Raw genomic sequence first — 12,930 nt, 5'->3', positions numbered from 1 at the left:
TGCCCGATTTTAATTGCATTTTCATGATTCTCAATATCTTTCGCTGGCTGAAAAGTTTTGTTTGGTTTGCTGTCTGTAGACTGGATGGGTAGACTGTGCACCTTCTCTTTCAGCACTTTGGCACTTCCGAAAGTGACAAAATTAATGGTTTCCGCCGAGTCGCCGAGACGATGTCGACATTTTGTCGACACACACAACCCCCTTGACTGCTGCATAAACTCAAGCATTGCCCAAAGGGGTGTAGAGAGTGTGGGGTATCGGCTCTCAGTCGGCCGCATTACCATTTCTCTTGGCCATGCTCATTTCTGGTCTCTGTTCTTTGCACGTTGCCTGGGCTTGGGCTGGCACCTCGGGTGAGTAATGTGCCTGGGATGTCAACTTTACACTTTTATCCTTCGTATTATACTTGCCCGCACCGCCCCCACCAGGTTGGTGGTGCCACAAATGCCAGTCACCCCATGGGAGCTGCCCTTCCTCTTCCCTGGGTGTGATATGTTTTCCTGATACGTTTTCTCTCAAGTTGTAAATTGGCTTAAAAATAATTTGTCAAAGCATTTCAGCGGTGCGAAGTTGGAACTGGAGAGCCTCTGCCGCCAGCTCCATGGCTCCATGGCTCCATGGCTCCATTTTCTTGTCACAACATTTGGACCCTCAGCACATGGAGGCGCGTCGCATGTGCGCGTCTTCATATCCAATTAGAAAAGTTTTCCCTTCGACTGCCACGTAATTGTGTTGATTAGTGCGGCTCGCTGGCTTGGCTTGGGCTCAGCGTTCCTTCTACTTTTTTCGTTGGGGTGCTGACAAAAGGCGACATGGCTGTCTCCAGCTGCAGACACTTTAAACGAAAATTCGCATTAAATTCGATTGGCAATCGTCGCCGCTCGTCACGCCCCACATCCTGTTTTCTTTTCTTTTTGCGGCTTACACAAATTTTCATTTAGCCAAAGTCTTTGAAGGCGGCTTTGCCATGCATGGGAAGCAAAAAGGCTCCAGAAGTGGCTGAAGTTGTGGCTCTCCCTGGAGCACTGTTGCAAGATCTGCCTACAGCTGGATCTGCTTCGATTATAAACGACGAATTATGAAGGAATGAAACATCATTCGAGTGGAGTTTGCTTGTGGCTCAAATTTGCACTTCAACTTCAAATCAAAGCCTTTATTTCTCATTCAAATTCCGCACAAGTTTTAGGTGTAATTTAAGATTTATAGGCGCATGCTTGCCAATCCATTAATGATAGATAAGCAGAAATAGGAAACAAAATGCTGTTGCAAAAAAGTGCGGAAAAGGAAGGAGATTTCTGCACAGTTATCTCGTTCTCATGTGCCTTTGAATAATTAATTTTTGCACACACACACGAGGCATATCCTCAAACAGACACATCCCCCCGCCCCCCCCGATGATTCGATTCAGATACGAAGTGGCAGGTGGCAAAAGAAAGCTGCACATCGAACACGCAGGTTTACATGCGCCTAAACCCGTTTTGCCTGTGTGGGGGAATGGGCATATCCTGCTGGATCTGCGCCCCAACTTCACACATATGATGGGCTGCCGAAACCCCTCACCACGCGCACTGCCCAAAAGCCTCAAGCATGTCCGTTATTTTGTTTACAAGAAAACATAAATCTCAGCTCCTGTGGCTGGAGCAGGGACTTTGGGTTGTCTGTGTGCGGTCGAAAGGATTGCCAGCCGTTGCCGTGTGAAATGAAACATATCATCACATAGCCAGGAGCCAGGAGACAGGAGCCAGGAGTAGCCTGGGCCCTGGAAGTCCAGGGTTACAGCCTGAGCTGCTGCCACTCAGCAAAAGGGTTTGAGTGGGACTGTAAAATCCTTTTGACATGCAGTCGGCAGGGGTCCGAGGCTGGCCATAAAAATGTGGGTGCCCTAAACCCGCCTCAGCTTTAGATGCTACAATCCAATTATAAAGAATTTTAAACTATGTAGCGTGAGCCAGGGAGCAGACACTCAAAGTGGGCGCGACCCAAATAAAGAAAAAATAACAAAGCAAGAAAATAAAACCAGGTTATTAGCGGATGAAACTACCCACACAGCCACTCTGGAGGGATGTGTCAGTGTGGTGACAGTGTGTGTGTGTGTGGGCAAGTTATTAAAAGGAACCAACTTCCGACGGGGGCCACAATCAGTCAAGGGCTCACCCAGCTGAGCTTCCGCAGTGTCTCCCCCTCAGCCACGAGTGTGTGTGTATAAAAATTGACGTGCAATTTATACGCCCTGCCACATTTTGGGTGTTTGCAAGTTGAAGAAAAAATATAGCAACAATCCATAAAGTAAATGTAGCATTTAAGCAAACAAAACCAGGCGACAGCGAGCTAGGATTGGAGTGGTGTGGAGTGTGTGTGTGTGGAGGGAGTGACAAAACACTGAAAGCCAAAACTGACAGTGACAACTGGCTGAAGTGGCAGGCAGCAGCAGCCGGGATGAGTTGATGATGCTGCCGCTCCAAGTAGCAGAACACAACAAAAAAATTGACATAAGCGGATATGTTACGCCCCCACAGCAGCATCTAGAGGATGATGTGCCCCAGCCGCATCGTAGTAGGCAGCGACTGTGGCTGTGGCAGAGACAAACCCATGAGCAGTGAGCAGATAAATTAATGCGATTTTTCATGTTGCATGTTTGAGTTTGATTTATGCAATTATATGTTTGTCTCCTATACGGCACGGCACAGACAGGAACAAGAACCCAGATGTGTCCTGTGTCTGTGTGTCTGTGTGTGTGTCCAAGAGGCGTGAGTGTGAGTGACATAGAACTTTTGTCAAATACGTCTAAAAGGAGTCATTTTTTATATTTGATATAAAGCGGAAACTGTGCTACGAACAGCAGTCGGAGCAGAGCGAAGCTTACGGCAGCTGCCCTGTAAAGAGAGCTACTTAAAAGTGCTTGCCCCAATTGCTTGCCACTTGCTCTGGTTGGTTCTGGCTACAAATCAAAAATCGAAAAATATCTGTTGAGGCAGGGGGAAGGGAACTGGGAACTGGGAACTGGGAACTTTACCTAATTGCAGCCAGTTTCCAGCAGGCAGCAAAACATTTATAAATGGAGCAGGGGCATGCCACAATGGAGCAGCAGCAGCTGCTGCCGCAAGACGACGACAGACAGCACGGAGAATGGAGTCGAGTGGGGCTAGCTAGCTGGCTGGCTGTGCTGTGCTCATGTTAATTTGTCATGATGCCACTTGCCACACACACACACACATGTGGGCATGTATTGCACAAGAAATGGACTTTGGTTTGTTCTGGCATCGACTGTTCGTCCTCTTCTTTTGGCCAACTGGAATTAGAAGTACAACCTGTAATCTGGGCAGCCAGTACGCAAATCCGATTAAATGCAAATGCGTCCGCAAAACCCCAACAACTACCGAACACACACACACACACACACACACACACACACATGGAGCACAGATTAGTTGCGTAAGCTATAAGGAAGGGGAGCAGCAATGAGGATGAGTGCCAGTGCAGCAAATCGTCAGTCAAGCAAAATACTGCAGCAATTCCCATACCCATTTGGCAGTGGAGTTCCTCTAGAGCGTTTCCCTGCTACTAATTAATATTTCAAATGGTCGAAAGATGCATACCCAATCCTGCTCTATCCCCAGCACCGCTTTAAGAACTTCAAAAACGGCTGCTGCCAAAATAGTTGAGCATGAAAACTCATTTCGACCATTAATGGCTGATGGCTGATGGAAGTGGGACTGGGAGTGGGAGTGGGAGTGTGGGAGTTTGTAGGTGGGTAGACTGTCTCCCGCTTCAAAGGAAATGACAGCCATTTCCAGTTTTAGCAGCGCCTGGGAAAGCTCACAACTGGCGCGCCAAAAACGGAAGAGCTCGGGTTTCGGCTCCAACTCTCTCTCTCTCTCTCTCTTTAAAGCGAAACTACACAAATTGCTGGCTTAAAATATGCACCAAAAAATGTGCTCCACAGAGACTATCCTCGCAGTATTCCAATATCCAGCAGCCAGCAGCCAGCAGCTAGCGATTGCAGCATTGTCGCAAGTTTGTTGGGCCCCGGCATCGACAGGGACAGCGACAGCGACAGCGACATTCACATCTGAATTTTATGTAGCGCACGGGCAAAACGGCAGGGTGACTGAGGGGCAGGGGCACTCGAACGCCACTAGACGACGCGCAGAAAGCGAAGGAGATGGGGAGCGACATGAAGAGGAAAATAAAAGCGCCACTTCCGTTTTATTTGCGCAAAATTAAATAAACCGAAATATGGCGGACCATATTGGCGCATAATGGGCAAAAATATTCTTTTCATTAATGGTGGAGGACCTTGGCCACTGGCCGCTGGCCCCACAAGTACTCGCTCGCAGCACTCATAGATGGGCAAAGAAAATAAATAAACTGCGAAGCGAAGCCAAAAAGGAAAGCCGAAAAGTAAAAGCCCCGCACCGACCAGATTATTGTGTATAAATATTTGGTTGACCAGGACAACGGGCATTGGTATTGGTATTACGAGGATGTCGCAGTGTCCTCTCCGTCTGTCTGTCCACTTAGGTGGGATGTGCCCTGGGTCCGGCAGTGTGCTCATAATTGGGAATGGGAATGGGAATGGGTATGGGAAGAGGAGTCACGCAACGGTTGTGTCAATGCCTGGGTTTTATACAGTTTGATTGAATCTGCAGAATGGGGGGGGGGGGGCAAGGAAACGTTAGTTATCATAGTTTATATTACTTTTGTTATTGCGATGATAGTGAATTGATGAGAGCTCCATGAAATGAATTCGAAGCGACTGTGCAGGCTCTTTCCCACCCCATTAAGTACGCCTAATCTTGATCAGCATCAATGGCCGAACCGAGAGAGCAATGCCGTCTGCCATTAAGCGCAACCAAATTATGGGAGAGGGAGGAAGAGAGAGAGAGAGAGGCATTGACAAGGGGCCTTCGTTCCAGAAGCATGTTAAATTAACAGCAAGCTAACAGCTAATGGAAACGAAAGTGAGCTGTGGACCTGACCTACATTAACATTGTGATCTCCACAGCCATGCTCGGCCACAAACTTTCGCTTTCGTTCTCTAGTAACGTTACAGCGCGCTGTTATTATAACAGAGAGAGGCCTTGACATTGACATTGACTTCGTTGACGTGATCTACACAACGATATACTTATGTACATGCATATGCATGCTCTTGTTCAGTCAGAAACTTTCGCTTTCGTTATTTGCAGTGTGACATGGAGAGGGAAACGAAGAGAAACAAATGGCGAAATCAATGAAGAGCACTGAGCTGCATGCGCTGCTCTGCAGCCACCCTCTCTCTCTTCACCTTCTTTTCGTTCTTTCGGCGCTCAACTCTCGCTTTCATTCTTTGCAGGTAGATGAAAAAGTTCTGAGCCGGCAGCGCTGCTGCGCTCTTAACTTATGAGATCGGGAGAGAAGAGACGAGCAGAAACGAAGTCCCTAAACGAATAGCTTTGAGCTGCATACGCATGTACACTTAACACTCGCTTTCAGTTTCTCCCCGGCACACATTTAAAACAGTCAATTAAATCGCGCGTAGCGTGGTGTGCCCGCGTCTGAATGCACTGCTTATTATATATGTACGTTCTCATTTACAAAAAGTACCAAGCGCCGGCGCATGTGGTCTCGTGTCGTTTAGTAAAAGTGGGAAATGTTATTTGAACTGCCGGAAAAAGTCGACAAAGTGATAAATAGTGGTGGAAGCCAAAGGATTAGGAACAATTTTCAACATGTGTGAAAAAAAAAAGTTTCTCTAGTTGAAAGAAACCACAGAAAAGAAGCCATTGCGTCGCCACGCACGTTTACAGTTATGGAATTTGAGTGAAAAGAAGGTAAAGGAAAAAGAAACGGCAATGGTGTGCCAGCAAGCTTTAATTTTTTTCTGTGAGAGTGAGTGCAAGTGCAAGTGCTATCTGGCAAGGAGAGCAAGGTGGGTGCAAGTGGGAGCAAGTGAGCAAGTGAGTGAAAAGTGAGTGAAGTGTTAGAGTGAAATGAAAGTAACAACAGTTAACTGTCCCGCAAAACTAAAGAAAGAGAGGAAATAAATAATCTCACTCAATATAAGGTGCAAGTGTTTGTGTCGATGGTCATTATGACGGCAAGGAGAGCCAGGCGGGTTCGGCAAAATGAGTGAAGTGCAAGAGTGAGTTGAGAGAAAAACAGTTGAGTGTCCCACAAAACTAAAGAAAGAGCGGAAATAAATAATCTCACTCAGTGTTAAGTACAAGTGTTTGTGTCGAAGGTCATTATGATGGCAAGGAGAGCCAGGTGGTTACGGCTAAAGTGAGTGAAGTGTTAGAGTGAGATGAAAGTAAATACAGTTGAATGTCCCGCAAAACTAAAGAAAAAGCAAAAATAAATAATCTCACTCAGTGTTAAGTGCAAGTGTTTGTGTCGATGGTCATTATGACGGCAAGGAGAGCCAGGCGGGTTCGGCAAAAGTGAGTGAAGTGCAAGAGTGAGTTGAGAGAAAAACAGTTGAATGTCCCACAAAACTAAAGAAAGAGAGGAAATAAATAATCTCACTCAATATAAGGTGCAAGTGTTGTCGATGGTCATTATGATGGCAAGGAGAGCCAGGCGGTTACGGCTAAAGTGAGTGAAGTGTTAGAGTGAATTGAGAGAAAAACAGTTGAATGTACCGCAAAACTAAAGAAAGAGCGGAAATAAATAATCTCACTCAGTGTTAAGTGCAAGTGTTTGTGTCGATGGTCATTATGACGGCAAGGAGAGCCAGGCGGTTACGGCTAAAGTGAGTGAAGTGCAAGAGTGAATTGTGAGAAAAACAGTTGAATGTCCCACAAAACTAAAGAAAGAGCGGAAATAAATAATCTCACTCAGTGTTAAGTGCAAGTGTTTGTGTCGATGGTCATTATGACGGCAAGGAGAGCCAGGCGGTTACGGCTAAAGTGAGTGAAGTGCAAGAGTGAGTTGAGAGAAAAACAGTTGAATGTCCCACAAAACTAAAGAAAGAGCGGAAATAAATAATCTCACTCAGTGTTAAGTGCAAGTGTTTGTGTCGATGGTCATTATGACGGCAAGGAGAGCCAGGCGGGTTCGGCAAAAGTGAGTGAAGTGCAAGAGTGAGTTGAGAGAAAAACAGTTGAATGTCCCACAAAACTAAAGAAAGAGAGGAAATAAATAATCTCACTCAATATAAGGTGCAAGTGTTGTCGATGGTCATTATGATGTCAAGGAGAGCCAGGCGGTTACGGCTAAAGTGAGTGAAGTGCAAGAGTGAATTGAGAGAAAAACAGTTGAATATACCGCAAAACTAAAGAAAGAGCGGAAATAAATAATCTCACTCAGTGTTAAGTGCAAGTGTTTGTGTCGATGGTCATTATGACGGCAAGGAGAGCCAGGCGGGTTCGGCAAAAGTGAGTGAAGTGCAAGAGTGAATTGAGAGAAAAACAGTTGAATGTCCCACAAAACTAAAGAAAGAGCGGAAATAAATAATCTCACTCAGTGTTAAGTGCAAGTGTTTGTGTCGATGGTCATTATGACGGCAAGGAGAGCCAGGCGGTTACGGCTAAAGTGAGTGAAGTGCAAGAGTGAATTGAGAGAAAAACAGTTGAATGTACCGCAAAACTAAAGAAAGAGCGGAAATAAATAATCTCACTCAGTGTTAAGTGCAAGCGTTTGTGTCGATGGTCATTATGACGGCAAGGAGAGCCAGGCGGTTACGGCTAAAGTGAGTGAAGTGTTAGAGTGAATTGAGAGAAAAACAGTTGAATGTCCCACAAAACTAAAGAAAGAGCGGAAATAAATAATCTCACTCAGTGTTAAGTGCAAGTGTTTGTGTCGATGGTCATTATGACGGCAAGGAGAGCCAGGCGGTTACGGCTAAAGTGAGTGAAGTGTTAGAGTGAATTGAGAGAAAAACAGTTGAATGTCCCACAAAACTAAAGAAAGAGCGGAAATAAATAATCTCACTCAGTGTTAAGTGCAAGTGTTTGTGTCGATGGTCATTATGACGGCAAGGAGAGCCATGCGGTTGCGGCTCAAGTGAGTTTTTCTAAAAGCGTGTGAAAGTTTCCGAATGTATCTCAAAAACTAAATAAAGAGCGGAAAAGATGAAACCCGTTATTGCCTCAAAGCAAAAGCTACTTCACGCAACATAAGAACAGAAAATATGCTAAAGTATTGTGAGAATCGGTGGTGAGTCATTCTGTTTTGATTTATTTGGTTTACTGTTTTTCTCGATTTCCTCTTCAATATTTCTTGGCATTTTTTATATATTCCATAATATTTCTATTTTCTATTTTGTAAATATTTTCTTGTATTCATGCTATATCTTTTTTTTGTGAACTACTTTTCATTTATATACATTTTTATTTGTTTTCGATCAGGGAATTTCTTCTGGTTTTTCAGGAAATAGGAAAGTATTTCATCTTCATTAAATTTGGGAGTGCCAACCATGTTCTATGCAAATGTGTCACAGATGGGACTTTGATTTTAAGTATCGAAAAGCTTGAAAAAGTTAAAGCTACATTTCTACATGTGTTTGAAATGTTGGTTCTGATATTCTTGGAAATAAATTTCCATATTTCCTCTCCACCCGCCTTAAAAATCAAAATCATCTCGTATGGCTCATTTCTGGTGTATTATTAATCTACTAAATCTACGGCCTCCAATTACGTCTAGACAATGCTGAACCTGGCTTCAGGTCCCTCAACGTCTGTCCAACTAAAGAGCTGAAGGACAGAGGCGAAGGGGGACACACGTGTCCAGGTCCATTCGGCCTAAGGCTTCGCTGTCTGCCTGCCATATGAAAATAAACCAATTTGCATATATTTTACAAAAGCCAGATACATAGATGCTCCTACGGTACTCCCACTGGCAGTGGAGATTTCCTGGAACCAACAACAAAAATAAAATGTGTAGGACATCACTAATACGCAACGTGTGCCACAGGTAGGGCGAAACTTGAAAGGAAACTCACAAACAAAATAGCAAGAAAATTGCCCAGCGGAAATTACGCACTGCGGGGGCGCACTGTCACTGCCTCATCTTTGTCCCGGAGGGTGGTCGGAATCGCTGGCGGTTTCATTTATCTTGTTCCTGGCTAATTTAGTTAAATTCTACAAACCGCCTTTGTTGGCCTACTTCCGGGAGTTCCGCTGTGCTCTCTCTTTCTCATTGGTGGTGTCTGTAATTATAAATCAATTTCTTGCAGGGTGCTGCTCTCTCTCTCTTTCTCTCTGTGTTTGCCAGCCCAAACTCTGGCAGAAAGTTGCGTGACATTTGGCAAATCCTTCGGGCAGTTTTCCACAGTCTGAGCATTGGCGTGCCACTGCTGCTGCTGCTTCTGGTTTTGCAACTGCTTCCCGTTCACTTGCCCCAGTTCGTGCCTTTTCGCAGGTCCTTCTGTTTGCCTGAGTCCACATTGCTCGTTTGCTTTCAATCTGCGTTTGGCTGTTTTCAATTTCTCTTGGAATTTGTTTTCCACGCAGCAACAAAAAAATCCAAGCGAATCAGCACAATTTCATAACCCCAGAGTACGCCCCTGTGGCCCTATAGATATTTATAAATATATTCCAACTATACCCGGTAGCCATAAATGTTTGGGTATGCTGCATCCAAGCGAGGGCATGTAACAGGCATAAAACTAACAGATATTTAATCAACTTTACATGGCTGTAAAAGGTATCTTTTGGTCGCAATATCGAGCAGAGATTTCCACTTGTTTTTATGTCTTTTTTTTATACTTTTGATGCGTTTGCCGCTGGCTCTGTATGCAGCGGTGTGTGGGTGCATGACTCCTTGTAAATATTTCTTTATGTATCTGCGGGTGTCCATGTCCAACATCCATCCCATCCCATTCCATACATATATTTGCTACAGATTCCTGATTTATATACACAGATGTCTATTGATTTGGTCGATGTCTCATGTCTCGATGTCTCGTTTTGCCGTCGGCGGCTGTGGAAAATGGCCTCGTAAACGTTTAATAAAATATGATTTCAATTGATTCGAAACTCGCATTTAAGCAGTACGACGTACTCATACTTATACTTACATGTGTGTGTGTGTGTGTGTCCCGGATTCCCTCAGGCAATCAATAAAGCAAAAACAAAGTGCCCCAAAAGACAGAGAGAGAAATCCCCGACTCCTACTGTCTGGCTCTGGGTCTGGATCTGTCTGTCTGTCGGCCTGTCGGTCTCCGGAGGCTTTCGTTCGCCTTGACTTGGCCCGGGTCCTCTCAGTTATCCGCTTAGATCACTCAACTAAAAAACTCAATTTGCATATTAATATTATTTGGGTTTTTTCTTTTTGTTGGGAGGCCCTTTTGCCGCTGGGGTCTTCATCCTTTTATCAAACAACAAAAAAGAACACCAACGAAAGGGCCAGAATCAACAGTAGTGAATTGAATTTGCTTTGCTTCAACGCCTTTTGCCCATTTTGATGCGAGTACGAACATGGACCAGAACCAGGACCAGCACCACACACACACACACACGCATGGGCCAGCTGCTCCCAGGTGCATACTTTGGGATAGCTGCTTGAGGAAACTCTGTTCAACATTCTAGCGTTGCGTTTCCCTCCCACCTGACTGCCTGTCCGCTTGCCACTCCGTTTGTATGAAGCTTTGTTCACCTGCCGGACAAAGGCGGAGGCAGGGCTGTCAGTCAGTCAGTGTGTTACGGCAATTTCATTTTTATTGGAATTATGTCAGTGTTATTTTGTCATAATCATAACAAGAGGCAGGAGTCCTCTGCTGCAGGGTATGGAGTTGGGGGGTTCCCTAAAAACCCCTGTAGATTCATTGTTCCCATGGCAGCTGTCGGCAGCCCGCTGCTGATGCAATTCTTTGCTGAACCATAAAACAGCTCTTGACTTTATCTCGATTTTATTAAGAAAATACCCGATATAGGAATAGAAAACTGCTTTGAACCTAATTCAAATATAAATATTTCCCCTTGGCCACAGCTTTAATAATTATCCACAATTAAGTTGAAACTTTGGCACTTGATTTGAGTTGTCCAAACAAAACTCGAATTAATAATGAGTGAGATATTGGTTTTTGGGGTTGGAGCTACTGGGGTTTTGGTTTTGGTTTTGGTTTCGATTGCGGGTTTTGCTGGCTGCTGGCTGCTGGCTGCGGGTTTCGATTTCGGTTTCGGGTTGCGGGTTTGTTTTGACGAACGCAAATGAAACTGAATAATTTAGCATTGAGGAATATTTGAATTAAATATTTCATCAGTCTGGCGGCAATCGGAATTAGAATATAAATGGGCTACCCAGCCAACCAATGTCTAATGTCCAATGTCCAATTCGAGTGGCTGCAGTCAATCATCAGCGGTGCGGACATGTTAGGCGGCACTCGGTATCGTCCACGTTTGGCCGATGGCGAACTGGCTCCACTGCCCTGGCCCGTGGCCCTCTATCGGAAACTGAATCACATCTCCTGGCCCCTGGAGGAGGGCGTGACGGGCAGGACGAAGCACCTGGAGCGTCTCCTTTTGATCGTTGGTTTTCTCATCTTTTGCGAGCACAACGAGGTGGATTTTCACTATCTGATTGTGAATCGGAACGATATAGACAACTTTCTGACGGGCATGCCCACCTATTTGATACTGGTGGAGATGCAGATACGCTGCTTCCAGCTGGCCTGGCACAAGAATCGCTTCAGGGCCCTACTGCAGCGTTTCTACAGGGACATCTACGTGCAGCAGGCATCGGAGCCGCAGCTCTTTGCCCACATCCAGCGACAGATGCTGAGCACGCGACTCAATTCGATTATCTATCTGCTGGCGTTGTTCAATTTTCTGCTGGTGCCCGTCCAGAATATCATCTACCATCGCCGCGAGATGCTCTACAAGCAGGTCTATCCGTTCGACAACACGAAGCTGCAGTACTTTATCCCTCTGATTGGCCTGAACTTCTGGCTGGGCGTCATTGTCACCAGCATGCTGTTTGGGGAGCTCAATGTGCTCGGCGAGATGATGATGCACCTGAATGCCCGCTACGTGCAGCTGGGACAGGATCTGCGATGCACTGCGCAGCGTTTGTTGCTGGAGGCCGACAAGCTGGAGATGGCTGCCAGCTATCGGCGGGCTCTGACCCACATTCTGCGCCGTAATGGTGCACTTCATGACTTTGGCGAGGAGATCGAAAAGGAGTTTAGCTTTCGCATCTTTGTGATGTTCGCTTTTAGTGCTGGACTGCTGTGTGCACTCAGCTTTAAGGCCTATACGGTAGGGCAATGGATTGTGGCAAGAGATTCCTAACAGTTCCTATTCCCACTTTCTTGCTGCTCTTTCTCTCCACAGAATCCCTTTAGTAATGTGGCATACATTGTCTGGTTTCTAGCCAAGTTAATGGAGCTGCTTTCCTTTGGCATGCTGGGCTCCATACTCTACAAAACGGTGAACTAAATGCCTGCTATTCCCCTTTAGTTTTCTGCTAATCTTTTGCTCTGACAGACCGACGATTTGGCTCTGATGTACTACACCGCAGACTGGGAGCAGGTCGTACATCAATCAAACAATCGAATGGAGAATCTCAGGCTCATGAAGCTCGTCACTTTGTCCATTCAACTGAACTCGCGGCCGTTCTTTATTACGGGTCTGAAGTACTTTCGTGTTAGTCTGACGGCAGTGCTCAAGGTGGGACCTGGTGCAAGTTGCAGCCAACACAAATATTTACTTATCTCTATCCACAGATCATTCAAGGCGCCTTCTCGTACTTTACTTTTCTGAATTCAATGCGCTGAGCAGCTGACAAACGTTTACGTTTATTTTTTACAAGTTTTCCTTTGCTTTTTATTAGTTTTTTGTTGCGGTTTGTGCTTTAAGCGTAGTCAGAGATATTAACACGTGCTGCATGACTGTGATTTATGGAGTTAGTGCATCACCAATCCACAGCACCACTCGACTCTGCTCATAAGGAGCACATTTAAAGAGCAAATGAAATTTGCTGCTGCTGGTGGTGCTGCTGCTGCTGCGT

The 12,930-nt window shown here is 45.4% G+C and overlaps 2 protein-coding genes across 2 annotated transcripts in view; both read left to right on the top strand.

The window, feature by feature from the left end:
• The window catches only part of LOC117589284 (fibroin heavy chain), a gene marked incomplete at its 3' end in the record, with an annotated part of 10,659 nt that extends 4,452 nt beyond the window's left edge, over positions 1-6,207 (top strand). The window contains 1 exon segment of the mRNA XM_034281074.1: positions 6,168-6,207. Within this exon segment, the coding sequence (XP_034136965.1) occupies positions 6,168-6,207 (40 nt within the window).
• A 5,033-nt stretch (positions 6,208-11,240) lies between these two features.
• Positions 11,241-12,697, top strand: LOC117589283 (odorant receptor 74a). The gene is given in 4 exon segments (XM_034281073.1): positions 11,241-12,214; positions 12,266-12,350; positions 12,408-12,590; positions 12,647-12,697. Coding segments are annotated over 4 exon segments (1,293 nt in total).
• The last annotated feature ends 233 nt before the right edge of the window (positions 12,698-12,930 follow it).

The sequence above is a fragment of the Drosophila guanche genome, unplaced genomic scaffold (genome assembly GCF_900245975.1).
Source record: "Drosophila guanche unplaced genomic scaffold, DGUA_6, whole genome shotgun sequence".
NCBI lineage: Eukaryota > Metazoa > Arthropoda > Insecta > Diptera > Drosophilidae > Drosophila > Drosophila guanche.
The sequence above is the reverse complement of the archived record's forward strand: the minus strand, read 5'-3'. Positions and strand labels throughout refer to the sequence as shown.